Source organism: Corvus kubaryi, unplaced genomic scaffold, assembly GCF_017639235.1.
Source record: "Corvus kubaryi isolate FWS band 111438036 unplaced genomic scaffold, C.kubaryi_AGA036_p1.0 66, whole genome shotgun sequence".
In the NCBI taxonomy this organism is placed as follows: domain Eukaryota; kingdom Metazoa; phylum Chordata; class Aves; order Passeriformes; family Corvidae; genus Corvus; species Corvus kubaryi.
The window spans coordinates 3,963,397-3,981,823 of record NW_024582054.1 but is presented as its reverse complement, the minus strand read 5'-3'; the positions used below and the strand labels follow the sequence as shown (position 1 = coordinate 3,981,823).

Sequence of the window (18,427 nt, the reverse complement as noted above, 5' to 3'; positions counted from 1 at the left end):
CCCCCCCCAAATATGTGAAGCAGTTTTGTACTAGGGAACTGCATCACTGATAAAATCTTTTAAGGGCAACATCCACCACATTATTAATTTCCATGTCATAGAGAACTTTTACTGTTGGGCAATAGTGAAGACAATTTATCGGAAGTTCGATTGGACAAAGCAGAGGGCACAAGTAGATGCTGAGAAGTGTTACTTTGTTGTGAAATCTCACTGAAGCTAATAAAAAGTAGACTTGTCCTGCGTGAGAGTGGGAGAAATGAAGAAGAGGGGAAAAAACAAAAAGTAAAAATACTGCTACAAATGTCATAAAATTCAGAGTCACGCTTCAGATCCCTTGAGACTGCAGTTTCTTCACCTCTGGGAATCAGCTACATAAGAAGAACCAAAATCATAATTTTTGAAAGAAACATAGATCTTTATCTTGTAGAAAGAGTGGGATGTAATGTTCTGCTGGGAAAATTAACACATGCAACAGATTTCCTTACTGTACTAGAGCAGGTGGGACTTTGCAAGTCCCACACACATATGTTTGATGTGATTTTAATCAATTAAAAGAGGCATATAAAAAGAATGAATAGTCAAGTCATTAACATTCTGTCTGTTGCCAGCACTGTCCAGTATGAAAGGGAAATAGTTATAGCTGAGTTGATAAATATTTATTTCAGTGTTACTTATTTTGGTGGTTGCTCAAATGGAGAACTTGTGCATCCCAAGCAATGCATTCTTCTGGGCCAATGCTGAAATGATGCATGTCCTCCACAGTGAGTCACTGCTGCTAGATATGCCAGCTTTAACGTGGAAAGCAGAACTGAGATACAAGAACCTTAAAAATAATTTAAGAACTCATGCTAGCGAAAGAAAAGCAGCATGTTAATTCCATTAATGTGGCAACACTCCCATATGGGTAATAGCCAAGACTGTGCAATGTGGTTGCCAGAAAACCCAAAAGGTAAGCAGAATTTATTCGTGTGTTAGAATTCATTGCAAACTCGGTTAATGTGAGGGCTCATTACAGTGTACTTAGAGCAGTCTCTGATTTTATGGCTTTATTTGGTATGATTCTATTTGAATGAAACCATTTTTCAAAAGAGCTTTGGTTTAGGTTTTCCAGGATGTTTTTGTATCTGTAACTTTAAAGAGAAATCCAGAAACAGCAGCAATGTGGGTGAGTGCCTGCCTTGTAGTTACACACTTAATAAAAAACAAAAAGGAAAACAAAAACAACCCCCCCAACCCCAAAGAAACAAACAAAAACCAAGGAAAAAAACCCCTAAATCCCTTCCCCCCCCAAAATACCAACCCAAACCTAACTGACCCCCCAAACCCTCCAAGCTTCTGACTGTTATGGCAGATGTCTAATAATTGCTCTGTATTGTTGTAAATGTCCTGCTATAACAAAGTTTTTGCTGATTTTTAGGATAGGTTCTCAAGGTAGTAAGTCACCCTTGAGACAGAGTTCACTGCATTGTTCTGCACATATATATACATATTCTGGGTTTTTTCTGCCTTGTAGATCTGAGTCGTTGAATACAGTTTGATTCACTTCTTACCCCAAGCTGCTGAACAGTACAGCTGTAGAGCTCCTAAGCAGGTATTGAGTTACAGCCTCAAGTACAGCAATTATAAGAAGTGAACTGTGTGCTATAGAGAGTGCAAAGAACTTTATGCAAGGACTGTTCCAGCAGATGTGGTCAGTTTTCCTTTATGTTCATAATTCTTTTTATCAAATAAAGTTTGAGTCAGAGTACATAAAATCTGAAATATTTGTCTGCTTACAGATGATATTAAGGATGAAGCTGTGAAAGACATTGATTTGAAAAAACCTTAATGTTTAAAGCAGTAAAACATTAACACACAGAGAAACATAGTTTTTGGCTGATTATTTTTAGAAAATAATTACTAAGATTCAAGAACACTGATGGAAATACCAGTGCTATGTTGTGGGAGCAAACAAGACTTGATATTTTCCATTGATGTATCTCATTTATGTATATGGTTTAGAAGCCAACACCAAATTTAGGATGGAAAGGAGCTGAATTCTTCCATTCTGAAGTCATTATCAACACTGATATAAATATTAGCACTAACTGTTTGATGTGTTCTGAGTTTGATATGTTGCTGTGTTTGGCCCAGAAAGCACTCAGTTATACAAGAGAATGAGTAAGTTTCTACATTCAGATTTCACTGCAGAGTTCTGTGCAGTAAGTGAACATGAGTTCATTTCTCCTTGCCTGTTCCTGAAGGTGGTGAACTTGCAGTTGTAGGCAATGAAAATATCACCTGAGAGCACGAGGGTAGCGCTAGAAACACTCTGCCTCTTCGTTCTCTTTCTTTTTTCCATGGATGCTTTTCTCTAGGGAATAAAAGCTCAGACAGTGTAATGGCTAGAATGAGAACAATTTGGTTCTTTTGCAGCCAATATATACCTTAGTTTTTAACACTGTATTCCAAATTGATTCATACACTACATGCATTTTGCTTTGGATATGAGAAAACACTTATGGTCTGGCAAATTCCTTTACAGTGCCTTATTTACTCTTCTGTCTCTGTTTGAACTGACAAGATACCAAGTGTTAGCCAAACTCAGCACTACTTCTGTATGTTGGTTATTAAGGGGAAGACTAGACCTGGGGTGTCTTGCACTATTGGCAGCCTCCTGCCACTGACCATGGCTTTCAATTCCAGTCTCCATTCTGTGAAGAGACTGCCACTTATAAACTCAAAGCAAAATATGTTGTATCATTGTAAGTTTAACCCCATAGTAATGCCTTTGGAGAGCATACTAATACAATCAAATGTTACTGGTGTTTGAAAACTTTCTGTACCTTCTGTAATTTCACCGAAGTTGCTTAAGTAAGTCACTGCGTCTGAAGAGAAGGTCTAGAGAAGCCAATGGAGAACGACTAATTTCAATTTTTCATGAATGTGTTCTTGCTATAGTCAGCTGTGAGTGTTAACTGGCAAATGACTGTGCTGCCTCTGGCTCTTATCTTGCAGTGTCTTGTAAATAAAGTAGGATTGGGTTGAAATGATTGTGGTAAGCTTTTGTTGGGCACAGAATAATAATACTGGTTGTTCAGTAAGCATCTTATTTTCTGCTAGATTAGCATTGAGACAGTCACTGGGGGTGACGTAAAGAGGCACTCTCTTTGCTGAAACACTTTCACATGAAGTACAAGTCTGTTATTTTCACCATTTGAACTCATTGAAATTCCTGTGGCACTTCTTACAAGCAATAGGATATAACATGTCTTGGCTAAATTCAAAAACCTGATCATGCAAGCCCAGCCAAGTAATTTGTTTTTCTTTGGCAATGCTTGCCTTTAAAAGAAGGATTATATTAACATTGACGAGGGACATACCAGGAAAAGTGGTAAAGTTTATTAGTATCCCTACAAATTTGGGCACCTCTTCCCAAGCTTTATGCTGTTTCTGCCACTATAACCACTGAATGGCAACAAATGTGTTTGAGCCATAGCTGTCCCCATATATCATGTACTAAATATGTCCACATTGAGGGTCAAGTATCATGGAAGTAGGTACCAGTTCATCAGCAGTAATTACCAGTTCTCTATAAGGTACTCCAGAGGTACGTTATGTCTGCATATAAATAAAGGTAAGGGTTGATAATTTATCAAAGATGTGACACCCCTGTTCCACAATTTCTGTCAGACCGTTGATAATGTAAATTGGTCTTGCAAATTGCCTCTTTCTTCTTGAAAATCATTTGGTTATAGTATGAACAGTCTTTGTGCACTGTCTTAGCCAACAATGATCAGATGTTAGGGTAGGAGACTGGCCAGATGGCCTAGATTACAGTACGACTCCAGGTAAGAACGAAAATTTTGCAGTGGGGTGAAGGGAGGGAAAAGGGAAGGGCAATTGAGAGGCAGTTGATCTGTTTGCCAGTAAGGGATTAAGACTGTTGTTCTTTGTAATAGGAGTGGCTGGTAATTTATATTTCTTGTTGTGCAATAACTCCTGAGTTTTCAGAAAATACTTTTAATTGGAATGGAAAGACAAATGTTTTAGTGTCTACTCAGAGTTACAACATATTTTTTGAAAAAGATGTGAGTGTGGATGCCCTCCCCTATTCTTACACTGCCTAAGCTGTTTCCTTGGAAGTCCTAGGTCCTTGGTCCAAAACTGTCATTTGGGCAGGCTGCCACAGAGTGGGCTGGAAAGCAGCAAGGTTCAGCAGGAAATCTGCTTGGCAGGTATCAGCATGGCCTGCATCTGTCAGAAGATTTACTGGCAAGTGCAGGTTTTCATAAAGCATTTACTCTTTTTTTTTTTTTTTTTTTACTGGCTGTGGTTAGGAAATATTGCCAGCATAGTCAGTGTTGGAGTGTAGAATATACAAGTTGTTCATTTGATTCAGTGGGTATAAATGTAGGCTAGCCATGGCTGCAAGCTGTTGATATGCTTCTGTTCACCAGCAATGGTTGGAAACTACAGATATAAAACTAGGCCCAAATTTGCCACCAAAGGTTTCCTACAAATCCTACTGCCTGCTGGAGCAGCTGAGTGCATGTACCTATCCACAGGGGGAAACTTGAAAGCTGTGATACAAGTCTGCAGCTGGTAGCAAAGCTTTGAATCCAAGTACCCCTCTTCTGTAAAGTGAGCAAATACAGCAGAGCACTTCCATTTTCCAGTTTTTGGTGCATGAGCTGCCATTTTAACAACAAATAATGTTTCACTAAATTGGAAAGGTGAATACCTTAAAGGTGAACCTCTTACCAAATTCTGCTGTGTTTCCAAAGTAGCTTGATATTGTTGACTGACTTCAGAAGTACATGGTGATATAGTTATGGGGCCTCATTTTTGAACTGACCACATACTATAAACTTTATTTTATCTAAGTCGATATTAGCAAGATCAAGATTTATACCTGCATATTGTTCCAAAATAAATTATGGAAATCCTATTACTCATTTACAGAACCAGTTATTTAATTTGATGTGATTCATTTTCATTCAGGATTTTTTACAAATTTTTGAGGATTAGTTTTCCTTACTGAAAAAAAAAAGTCGTTAGAAGTTATGGAAAGAACAGTCTGTTCTGGTTATCTAGTTCGAGCAATCGTAAATCTCTTCCAGTAATTACTTTGCTGGAGGAACTAAGGCACGTTTGTTAGAACCAACATAAAAGACTTTGAGGAATGGTTGGTCTCCAGCAGGTACCAAACATCCAGACATTACTTATTTCTGGCTGAAAGCTTTGCCTGTCTAAGTAGATAGTAATATGCAAGATGCCTCACATCATGTGCGCCCCCACTGACAGTAGTGGAGGTTATAGAGTGCTGTGATGATCTACAGTATCTAGGAGGCACTTTCCTAACTACTATCTAAACAGTTTTCTTTTTATCATTATTATAGCATGGTAGTTAAATGAAGATTCTTGTTCAGTTTAGAGTCATTGAAAGCGTAATATATATGGCAAATGAATATGTAGAGCACATTTGTGTCATATCTGAGTGATACCAAACTAGGCTACCTAAACTGTCATTAACTTGCATTCATCCAGCATCTATAAAATGGCTGTGGGCACTGCCCTTCAGAAAAGAATGCCTGCTTTCTTCTGAGAAAATCCAGTGTCACTGTCACTATGTGCTTTCCAGGTCTGCTGTGCCTTGATGGCAAGCTAGTTGTATTTCTTCATGCAGCATCCTCAAAGAGCAACTCTACATATGCTTTTGTCCTTTTTGCCTGTCTTGAAAATTGCAGACAATAAATAGATGTTTCCACTTCCCCAAACACTGTTTTATGGAGGAAATCAATCTTTCCACATTATTTGTGCCTCCAGCTTTTTGTTGACACTTTACTTCATGCATGAGTTTGGATGTAAGGCTCTGTGAGATGACTCTGTGCTATTGTGGGTTAGCTCTGAATTTCACATTCAATTCACCTAGGCCACCTGTAGCCTTCTGTCAGTTACAGAAATTTTCTACCAGTGGAGAGCTTTTATGAGAGCTTATGTTAGGGCAAAATTCAAAGTTGGCTTCACAAGAAGGTCAAGTTGTTTAACCACATTCACTAACACACTGCTTAGTCCATATTTAGTCCTTTCTTTTGTATGCCAAGTATATGATCTTTAATTGTATTGTTACTTGGTAACAAAGTTGATCTCATAAATATTCTACTTTTAAATTACTGTTCTTGTTCATTTGCATTTTAATTACTGTTCTTGTTCATTTGTTTTTCAAAGTCAAGGGCTCCATGGTACAAGTTTTGCTTGAGAAACACATGCGGCATTCCCCAGGGATTGTATTCCATCACAGTGCTCAAGTTATTTGTTTTACATACTCCTAGTCCAAGTGTGAAGAAATTTGAATTGTTTCAAAGTGTAATGTAATCAAATCATGGAGTTTATGCCAAAGGTAGGATAGTCAGCTCCAGAAGAGATGGAAAAACAGCAGTTACTTGGTTTTGCTGTGTGGAATAGATGGTCTTCCCATTGTATGTCTCTTTTGTCTCATCAGGCTGAAAGAACTTGCCCATGGTGTTGCCTTCCAGTAACAGAAGTCAGTTGGCTTCATTGATGCCAAGATAGATAATGAAATCACAGTGCTGCTTTATGGAGAGGCTGGCTAAAGGGTATATATGAAGTAGAAATGCCTGAAATTACCTAATTGGTCAATGACTGAAGTTGCTTTACTTTCTGGCAATTAGGTTATGCTGGAAAACAGCCACATGCTCCATATCTTTGGATGTTCAGTTTCAGTCCTAAGTTCAGTCCTGGCTCCATGCGAAGTTCTAAGATATTTGCTGTGTGTTCTAGTTGTGCTTTATTTGAACATGGTCACACAGTGGCATCCTTTGCCATGAGACGTGGTCTTGGGGTCTGTCACACAGGGATCCCCTATAACATTTCAGTGTAGCTCAGACTAGAAGGTTTCTTTTTAATGGAAAAAATAAAACAAAACAACAGCAACAGAAGACTGTGCACTTGTTTCTATTGCATGGTTTTGGAGATGATGTTAGTACTGCTGGTATCTTGCATGATGAGACATTAGCTTTTCTAGCTGACGTGTGTGGTTTTGCTGGTAAAGTACATGAAGGAATTCTGAATGTTGTTGGAAATGACATTGGTCATGCAGCAGGGGCCAGTCTCCTCTTACAGTCCGTAACAAGCCAGTGCCCAGTGGAGCTGCAGTGCTGGTTCAGCAAGACGTGCCAGCTTCTGCCCAGGATGCAAACCAGACTCTCAGCTGTGGGTAGCTGCTGCCATCTCGCAACACTTTGAGCAAGAGCAGAAATGCCAACCCTTGCCACCTCTCCCAAGTACAGCCCAGGCTGTATTTTCTGCCTTCTATGAGCAGCTTACTAGTTGAGATGCAATCAGTGCTTTGAATTTCCTGGTCTCAGATCTTGACCAGTAGCTCTATTTCATTAGTGAGAAGAATTACTTGCAGCCATATGTTTTTAAAGCATATTGATTAGGTTAATTCTTGTAGGGAAAAAAACCCCAAACATTTAGTGTTTCCATACCTGCTGTAGGCCAACACTAAACGCTTATAAAAATCCCACCAAGATTGCTTATACATACATGGGAAATGTTTTGATTATTTTTTTAAAACAGATAGTGGGGTTTGTAGGGTGAGAAAATGTGTGAATCACCTTAATTCTCTAATTTTTAAAAATTTCCTGTCAATCAGCAGATACCTGGGGGGAAAAAAGTCACATCTAGATTCAGTTTTATTGTCTGGGCTATTACAGCTGTCATAAGTTAATTCTCAGGTTATCTTCTCTGCAAGATAGCTGTGTAGTATAACGAATTAAGATTGAGCTCTTTTATGAAATTTATAATCTTGTTGAAATGACAGAGAGCTCATGTGGCATACAAGCTCAGTTGCTATGTTATATATAACTTCTTGTTTTCATCTCCTACTGTTCTTGCAGGGAAGTAAAAATGTTTTAGACAACAGATGTGGAACACTTAAAATATTTGGAATGTGTGGGAATATACTGAGGGACCACCTGTCCTGCAACGTGAAAGACAGAATGGGTTTGTGAGCACTATTGGTTGCTGTTGCAGTGAACAGAAGGACTCATATATTAAAAGTAAAGCAGAATGAAAACTGTGGGGTACTAGCTTGACTTTACTCAAGAAAACATGGGGAAGAAAGTTGAATACACAAATTCAATTCTTATGGATACTTAGCCAATAATCTGCATTTGAGTTTCCCTTAATAAATATAGCCTGGAGCAGTTACTCAGTCTTAGGAAGCTCGTGGTTAAGAAGAAAAGAAACAGAATTTATCTGATTTAGCCTAAAATAAGGTATTTTATTTATTGTTTGACTACTTCCACTAGTCAGATCCTATCTCTTTAGTTCCTAATTAACAATTACAAGTAGTAATGACTACATTGGCTGTCCTTCATGAAACGAACAAAACCCTACCAATTATTTACATATTGTAGAAAACTATGGTTTTAATAATAATTTGGATTGCTAAGGATGTTGAGGTGGTTTGTTCCTGGTATCTATTTTTCTACACTTTTACTACTTATTGACTAAAGTAGATAAATGCTATTTCACAGATGAGGGAACAAAGGTGCAGATAGGATCAGTATGTAGCATTTGCATTTCTTCATTTGGAGTTTTGGCATGTGAGCACCCATAGTTCTTTATTATCTTTTTCCTTCAATGATTTTTAAAAAGGACAATATTAAAATTGAGATGATAGCCACTTCCCTGCCTCGGGGAAGGGTTGTGAAGGTAGTTAATGTTTATACCATATACCCCCTCTTTTCCTCCCTGTAACTGTTGTGTGAAACTGCCATCACTACAGTGAAAAGGGAAGGTATTGCTCCGTGCTTCTGCCCATAGGCAAGCTTTGGCTGGGAAACAGGCAGTACATCAGGCTCTGCCTTAAACATGAAAATGATACAGAAATCAGAGAGAAATTCAGAAATTGAGATTCATCTCTTTTTCTATGGACTTTGGAAACAGTGAAGTCTGGTTACAATTAATGGCTCAGGTTCCTCTTTAAATTTTGGGTATGGATGTGAAGCTGTCCTTCAAAACTGAAATCTCTATCTGATAGCACATACCCCGAGTTGGTGAATGAAACAGCTGCTGATGCACTCTCTTGGTAAGAGTAGTAGAAAAGTCAGGACACACATTAGCATTGTTTCCCACAGTGGGTACAATTTTCTCTGCCCTCAGATATAATGGCTTTCTGCTATATTCTATGCAAAAAAATTGCACATACTGTGGGAGCCACAACTTTAAATTTCTCCACCTTTTTGCATGCAAAAATCCAGCATTAATGATGCGTTTTTATGTTTAGAGTTCTCCATAGTTTGCTGGAGGGAGGTCTTTGTGATTAAAGGAAGCAGGTTTCATTGAGCCAGACTTGAGCTCTGGTCTGTCCTCTTTTTCACCTCCCCTCAGGGCAAAGACCAACAGCTTGAGGGTGACCCCTTCAAGAAGTTTTCACCAAAAAGGAAGATGAGAAAGGCTGGACAGGCTCTTTCTAATGCTCTGTGCTGGAGCCAGGAAAAGGCAGCTATTTCTAGCCTTTCTGATGTTTGCGGGGTGTTTTTGGTTCTTGGTTTTTGTTTTTTTTTCCCTTTCCTGGTGGCTGGGATCTGGGCTTGCTGCCATATCTGTTTGTCTGTCTGTCTCATGTTGTTTTTCTCAGAGAGCTTCAGAGGCCAGTTGCCCATAGTCAGTTGCTGGGAACAGAGGTTGTTCCTTGTATCATCTTAACTCTCCATGCCAGAGTCTTCATGCTTGAATAGGAAACAGCAAGATCTGTCAAAATAGCCCTTTTCTTTAGAGCTTTGAGGCTGCATTCTCTATGGCCATCTGTTCCCTTTCACCCTTTTGGACAATGTTGCTATTTGAAACCAGCCACTCTTTGCTCTCTCCCTTTCCCTTTGCCCTCTCCCTGTCCCCCCAAATCTGGGAAAAAAATTGTTTCTGGCCCTGACTGGCCTCTGGAGGTTTCAACCATTTTTTAGTCCAAGGATTAAAAGTGGTATTTTGCAACTTTTTATCTTTCACTGACTTCAAAAAATATAATACATCTCAGGAGAGAAGAGTCACTGCAGTCAAAAGATCATTTTGGATTTATGCATTAGCTTCCACAGAGCACTTCAATGTCCTGTCACTACCTGATGCAGATTACCGTGAAAATTTGGCACATCTTGGAATATTTTGCATTGTAGCAGGAACGGAAGGAACCTCCTATAGTTAAGGCTGTATAACTGTTTCCCTTCTAACCCTCTGTCTTCAGTCAGAAAAGCTTATTGGGATGAAATTTTCCAGTCTTGGTTGTGATCCAAAATTGATTTTTTTTTTGCTTAATTCAGAGAAAGTAAGTAATTCTTTTTTGAGAATGAGATGAAGGAAAAAAGCATATACCTCCTCTGCTTCAGGATGGGTGACTGTGCCATGAAGAGAGGGACTGACTATCTGAGAAACTCCTGGAAAGTCTGCGTCAGTCAGAGAGTGAAGCCAGACCCCTGTAATCCTCAGTCATTTTAACATCCTACATGTTTTATACTGCCTCTGTGTGTGTGTGCCTAAGTATATAAATATATATGTATTTTCAGCTTTGTAGATGAGTCAGTTCTGAACAGCGAGCCCTGTGGTGTCTGCATGTACTAAAATGTTTTGTCATACATGTTATAGTGAGAGGGAACACATTTTCTATACATGGGTATATTGGCTGTGTAATTAAAAAAATGTGCAAGTGCCCAATTAATGCATGTTCAGAAGCTACTCCAAGCCATGTTTTGAAGGTGTTCTGAGTACTCAGGTGCATCTGCTTGGTCTGTGTGTAGGGTTTGCTGGGCCAGCCCAAAAGATAGTTGGTCAGAGAAGAGTTTGCATCCTTCATCTTGTGTCACAGACCACTCTGTGCTGAGAAATAGATATAGCCAGAGAAACCTGTACTGGCAAGTGCAGACTTGTGGTTAAATGCCAGTTAAGAAATGCCACAGTCAACCGTGATGATACTCATTGTGAGAAATAATTGAGTCCATTGTTCTGTGGTTGATAGGCAGAGATGAAATTGCACATAGCGGCTTTTTACATTTAATGTTTTCTAACTTTTATGTTCTTAGTCATGCAACCAAAACATTCTTCCAGTTCAGATTTTGTGATGGATAGTATTAAGCATTTGGCCAAATCTGAACTCCAGATGTCAACAGCTGTAATTTGCAAACAGTCATCTCTAGCCCCTAAATGTTTGGCTGACCTCTGTTTCCATGTTGCAGGCTTAAAGAGGATTGTTTCCTTCTGGAATTTCAGTTTTGATAACTCTGGCTCATGATGCAAGCTTTACAGCTCTAAGATTGTTGTTTTTATTTACACCTAGAGGGAATTCTTGCAACTGTAATGTATGGGACCAGTATTAAGAACGCTAAAGGCTAAATTTTCCAAGAAATTATGATGGTCATCATGCAAAATAAAGCAGTTTTCTCAGTTTGAATTACAGTCTCAACCTGAAGTACTATTTAACACTGATTTTTAAACATAGTCCTTATGGCTATCAGCCCCCCTGTGGAGTTTTAATTATTGCACGTTTCAACCCTCTGTATAAAGAAGCTGTGACTCACTAAATTTGAAAATTATTTGAAAAGATACTACTAAAAGTAAAAGATACTACTAAAATACTCTTGTACTCCAGAGTGAAAAGAAGATATAACTTAATTCACTAGTTCAAAGCCATGTAACTAGGCTGTGATCAGAAATTGTTATTCATTTAGACATTTTATACTGGTATATAGAGAAAATCCACCCCAGTGTAGGCTGACTGTCAGTGCTAGTGTTAATTGAGCAAACTCAGGTGCTGGCAGTGACCCGACTGTAGCAGCACAATGCTCTCTGTGGCTTCTTAGCAGAATATTTTTACCAAGGAAGACCTTAGTGCTCACTGAAAACCAGCTTGCATACATCTACTGTCCTTTTCCATCCGCCACGTAGGCACACACCATCAGCCTGCTCCTCGGGAGATGAGCAGCCGTGTCAGAAACACCCTGGGTAAATTTGTACTAATTGGAGCTTTTATTGCCACTTTGCTGGAGAACTCATTGTGCAACAGAAACTAAACTCTCTCCCTCCTACCCCCATCACCCTTCCACACCCTGATTCTGATTTTAGGGTTGGTTTGCAGACTGGCTCCTGCCTTGCCTGGAGTACTGCTGCTTTTGTCTGCACTGTGACAGTTTCCTGGGCATGAAAGCTAAATTGCCGTGGCACTGTTTCTTTACCAAGACATATTTTATGGTAAAAAAATACAGACTGCGGGAGTAAAATCTGCATCTCAGACCACAGCATTCTAACATGACCATATTGCTGTGAACTGCATTCTGAAACTCACTGTGGTTTCAGAGCTGTGTCTCACTCTCCTCCCCCGGCTGTATTAGCTTTTGTTCTGCCTTTCTGGGATTCAGCCATTTAGGTTTCCAGGCTTCAGGCTGTTATGTTGGAGGGGTGAGTGTGACAGCTGGCTTATTCGGTTCTAGTCTGGAAAGTTTGGAAGTGGCAAATCCAGATGATGGGTAAACACTAGCAGAGACTGATGAAGTTTAGCAGCTGAGATTAACCATCCTGGGAAAATCAGATGTGATAATGCCATGGCTGTGTAGGTCAGAGGGCTGAGGCTTGCACCATGCCAGGCTTCAGTTGCTCTGATAGAAGGATTCTAAATCTCATTTCTTTATTCAGGCCTTAAGGGACCTACATACATGTAATTCTAGCATTCTGCCCCCTCCCTCCTACGTACCTTCTGATTAATATCATGATCTGTTTTATTCCCTGGGGGAACTTAAGCAAAAAAATTACAGCAATAACTTGTAGCATGATTGGTGAGGTGATAATTAAAAGCATTTTCTGGATCATAGGGCCCTAGCATTGCCAGATGCCATGATTGAGCAAGATTTGTTTTTCAACCTATGCATCCTTTATATGTGCAGGCAGGCAAAATTCCAGATCTGGGTTGTTTGGTTTGGTTTTTTTTTTTTCCCCTCCCTTAGCTTAATGGTTTGAGATTTTATTTTCCAGTCTTGGGGAGACAGGAAGAAGTGACTGCATAGGAGAGGTTCAAAAGAAGAAGCTGCTTTAAGTTTTAATGGTGAGCAATGTGGTAGAGAACTGTGGATACTATGAGAGGTGGTGTAAATTTGTATAATTTTAGATTTTAGAAAAGGAGGGAATTTCTCAAAGACCACCATTAGAAGGGGAAGAAAGTTTAGCTGAGGGGTAAAGAATTCATACTCAGTTACAGAAAGGAATTGACTTAACTGCTTTCTTCTACTTGTTTTTCACCATCCCTCCCACCAAATCACTGCTTGTTCTGTCATTTGCAGTAGCACTGCAGCAATGATTGAGAGCTGGAAACTCATCACTTTGTGGTGTGGTGTGGTGTCTGGCCACCGAGGCAGAACATTTTCACTAGTAAAAAGAAATATTTGTTCCCAAGGATCTCAACTCCACAATTCCTTGATTTGGGCCCTGTTTCAGGTGCTGTAAACCACCAGCTGTTTTCCCACCTCCACAGATCTCCTGGGACCTGATCATTTTGGTCATGGCTGGTAGATTGTCTGGCAAGAAATCAGACCAGCTGGATTTTTTCATTTCTTAATGTCAATTCCTTTTTTAGGTCAGCAGGCAGGAGTCTCAGTACTAGCATATGTGTGTTTCTTAATTCAGAAGAGGGATCGGCATGAACTCACCAATGAGTTCAATGAGGGAATGAGATCTTCTGGTGTAAAACACACTGGTAACAGCAGGCATGCTGGTGTGGGATTAAAAGTAAACCAGCACCTCTCCAGTTCTCTGGTGGACCCTTCCTAAATTTTGAGCTGTCTGAAGGTCCCAGCTGATTTTTGGGGGTAGAAAGACCTAATTTTTGGTTAATGTTACGTATTTGAAAAGGCTTCTAATGTTTCTTGGAGCATACTCAAAGTCCTTATTTATACACAGTTCTTCTGGCCTGTCACATATTTTGGTGTATTTTCTGTCATCCCTTAGGGAAGACTGTTTGTAAGTGGGGAATAATCATCAGCAGCTAAGAGACTTGTAATCTGCAATTCTCATAAAAAGAAGATCTTTAGGTCAGGAAGTATCTTTTTGTTCTCTGTTTGTCTAGTGGTTTGCATCTTGAAGACAAGAGATCTAGGAGCTGTCACAACAGAAATAATGAACGACTGGAAAAAAAGGCAGCAGAAAGGACCTTAGTCTTGATCTAATATGAGATTAACCATGCAAAAATCACCCAGAGTGTGTACACATAAATACATAAATATGGTAAACAAAAAAGTGTGAAAACTCACCTGTTTGGGGCATATGAGATAGATAAACTCTGTTGTCTGAGATGAGAAGTGAGCTCCTTCCCTTTCTATCACATTCACTGCTGACTCCATCAGAACTTTGCAATATAACTGGCAATTTTTGGTTTCTTGATGATGACAACTGAATCAAAGAGCCTGTTTAGTGCAATCTCAAGTAGGGGTGATCAAATAATCACATAATTAGGGGTGATCAAAACAATTTCCATGGATACACGTTTGGGTTTTTTTAACTGGGGGATTATTTACGCTTAATTGCTTTGTTTGCTAAGTATATTTTGATGACAATGCTATGGAAAAAAGAGGAAAACTAAATTACATGTTATTGATTACTAAACAATTCCAACTTGCAGATAAAATATTTCTACCTAATTTTAATTAAAATTGAAAGTAATGTGGGGTGGTGGTGGGATGTGTGTGTAGTTTGTACAGATTTAGAACTAGGAGGGTTTTAGAAGTAAAACTGCCAGATTCCTTCTCTTAATAAATGGAAGAGCATAAGCATTTTAAGAGTTAGAATTTTCACATGGCTAGTGTTGTGGCCAAGCTCAATTTCTTACAGCAGCAACTGTTTTTCCTGCCGTATGTCCTAAATAATAAAAGACTGTAGGAAGTCTTTGAGACATACCTTGGCTGACTAGTCAGAGAGTGAGACGGTCACCACTGCAGGATAAGAGAATCAGAATCACTTTTTGACTTGATAAAGCTGTGGAGAAGGGCTGAAAATGACAGAAGCCAGCAGTGGAAGTTTGCAGAGTGCTGTGGTTAGTTGCTTCACAGATAAGTTTGTCCTGTGGGTTGTTTTTTATTGTGTGATGGGTTTTTCCACCATTGCATATTTTTATACTTGTACTTTCTGAGTAGGTGATGATGGAAAAATAGATTAGGGGTTGAAGGGGATTTTTTTTTCTTCTTTTTCTTCTGGTCTCATTGTTAGAGATCTGCACCAAAAATACAGACTAAATGCAATGCAGGTGAAAAGTAGTGGTCTTTGAGCTCTGCCAGTGAACCGGAAAGCTGCACAGCCTGAGCGAGAGGCAAAGTACTTTCATTCTTATTGCATGGTGTGCCGTTTTTGTTGAGCTCAGTCATTTAATTCTTTATAAATATTTTCCTTGTACTTCCAGAGAGTTTTTTTCCTTCTTTTTGATAGGTCAGGCTTTTATCAAGATGGTTTGATGTTAAGATTTGAAAGATTTGAGGACTTGTTGCTTCACTGTTTTGTTATTTCACTGTCATTTAGTGCATTGATCCATTTTTAAGATCTGATGAGAAAGTATTTTTAAATTACCAGTTGATAGAGATTGCAAGGGGCCCAGTGTTGGGGATGAAGCTGACAGGCAATGATATGTCCAACTGGAAAGAAAAAAATCAATATGTGAGAATGTGGACAAGGTGGAACTAATTGTTCTGTGCAGTTATACCAACAAGGAGCATGTTGGGTTTTTTTAATCAAGGTATAGTCACATTCTGCCTGCAAGGACTTCTTGCATTTAAAAAATCTGTTTTAAGAAGCTTGTTTCATTTGATTCAAGGTACTGGTGTGGTTATCCAAATTTTCATAGGATAAGAAACTAATGGAACTAAAGTCTCTTTATGGTTAAATTGCCTTCCAACATACTTGCAACAACTGGGACTTGGTTACATGAGGATTTAGTCTCTAAAATGTACCACCTTATATGCAGAGGACAAGAAGGTCTTTGAGGCCAGGTCTGTACTTGCAGTGCTCTGGTTGGACACAACAGGATAATCCCAGAAGCAGTATTGAGCAGAATAGCTTTAATCCTGCTGTTCCCTCCAGTGAAAAATGGAAGGTGAAATAAAACCACTTTCCACATCCTGGCTATAGATGTCATTCCTCTCAGTGACAGGGAAGTTACTTATAGAAAGTTTGTTTTGATTGCGTTGATAGGGAGAAACAAATTTAATCTAGTTCTCATGTATAAGCAGGGCCAAGTGTGGTGGCCTAGTTTTACTGACAGCTCCTTCCTGGGCATTGGAGCCCAGTGCAAGAAGCCTCTTGTGCTTGGAAGCAGCACTGTGGGCCTCAGTTGAAGTCACGCTTTCTTCTTTGTTTTTCCCCTGGTTGTGGAGAGGCATTTACTTTGCATTTGACTCAGACCACAAGCAGCTTTATTTTCACTTGTGACAGCTGTTCAGTGAGAGTGAAGCAGCCAGTTCCTCCTCTGTGCTTGCAGTCCAGAACAGATACGATGTCTGCTGGTGTCTCTGCCAGCGCTCTGAAAAGTTCACTTTCACAGGAGGCAGTAGAATACGCATCTCATGCATTCCTTGGCCTGCCTGCTGATGTGCCCTTTGAAGATTAGTTTCATGCTACTTTTTTTTGTGTGAGGAAGGAGGGAGTGTTTACAGGAATTGAAATCACCCAGTTTACTAGCGGTGGACCTGATACAGAAAGCAGAGAGTTGTTCAGACATCTTCTTCCAGCCTTATAACATTCACCTTCACCTCCCCATGCTAGGATCCCATCTCTGTGCTTCTGGACACCCACTGCCTTACTGCATCCATATACTGAGATCTGTCACCTTTCTCTCATCTGTATGTCAGCTCTATTTTCTTACTTTCCCTAATCCCTGCACTCCCTGTATCACCTGTGTCCTGAACAGAAATCATCATGCCAGCAGTGTCTGGAGTAAGGACTGGCTTTAAGCAGACTGGAGAGACTGGAACTGCTGCCCATCAGCTGACTGCACACTGCAGGTGCTGTGGAAGCATTCCATACCACTCTGAAGTGGTTCAGGTTGGAGAATTTGGGGACCTCTGAGCAGAGAGCAAAGTCTTATAATCCTGTTTTCTTCTTGGGTGACTGTTGGTCTGATACTCCCATCTCTAAGTGTGAAAATACCAGGGTTTGGAAGCACAAGGCAATGCATGCTGAAAAAAAAAAATCACTCTCTCTGAACAGTGTTATTTATCCACTTCCTTTGTCCAGTTCATTAATGTCTAAGTAGTGGTTGAAATAACAGAAAAGATAAGTCCAAGGTTTTTTTAAGGCCATGTTTCAACATAAATCTGTTTTCTTAACATATCCTCTTTCCTTCCTCTGAGACATTTACTATCTTTTTATGTTTAGAGCAAGAAGAAGGAATGCAGCATGTGTTGTCACTGCCCTTGAACTTCTTTGCAAAGCTGGCGCTGCTTCCTCCTCTGTTTGCTTCACTTCTTGTTTTACCTCTCTATCTGTCTAATGCATCAGTTTGCAGGAGGATCCCTTATAAAATGGAAACCTTTCCAGAGAGGCATTCCTTTCCACCCTGTAAAAAGTCTTTGCTGTAAATTTGCTCCAGATTTACTAACTACTTTGCACTAAAGTCATAAATTTTAATAACTTCACAGAAGAGGATTTGCCCCCTTCAGATAGGGGCTGACACAGTATGGTACCGTATACTTTCTCCTGTATATGAAAATAAAATAAATTACAGCAATTAGCTTGTTCTGCCACAAACCTTACACATATAGCATTTCTGTTCACTTTGGGACAGGTTTTAGGCCTGAAGGAATGCAGAATTAGGAATTGCTATGGAGTGATATCTCCATAGTGTAATAGCAGCAGGTCCCAGACTTTTAACCACTTAAATGCCTGGCCCAGGATTGCAACAGTGAGATGTTCCCCCTTCTGTTACCTAATAGCAAAGACACATGATTTGAGGGAAGTTTGGGTGTGAATTTTGTGACTGTTTTATGCCAACACTAGCTACTTCTGGAATGTCTGGGCCCTCTGTAGTGAGGGGCCCACAAGCAGGGGTGCGTGAATTGCTTCTTGGTCGTTTGGAATGGTGGCTCCTAGCTTTAAACAGGGGTGCAGTTACATCAGCTGTGAGGGAAGCACCTCCGCACCCATCAGAACTCACACTTAGCAGCCTCACTTGAATTTTGTGATTCTTACCGATTTCTAACAGGGTAGGGAGGGAGGGTCTGTGTTGACTGCAACTTATTCCCCATGAAAGGTTTGCAAGACTTTAAAGCTGCTTCAGTGTCTTGTATTCTCCATTATCCTGTTTGTACAGTAATAGCATTTTACTTTTGTGGTGTTAGCACAAACCCAAAAATTTGTAGAACTTAATGAACTTAATTAACTTGCTTTGAGTCATTTTAAG

General features: G+C 39.7%; 1 protein-coding gene across 1 annotated transcript in view; it reads left to right on the top strand.

The window, feature by feature from the left end:
* Nucleotides 1-848: 848 nt before the first annotated feature.
* The window catches only part of RAD51B (RAD51 paralog B), a 179,550-nt gene continuing 161,971 nt past the window's right edge, over nucleotides 849-18,427 (top strand). Inside the window, exon 1 of the mRNA XM_042047525.1 lies at nucleotides 849-949. Within this exon, the coding sequence (XP_041903459.1) occupies nucleotides 868-949 (82 nt within the window). The 5' untranslated portion in view covers nucleotides 849-867. The remainder of the gene's footprint in view (nucleotides 950-18,427) is intronic.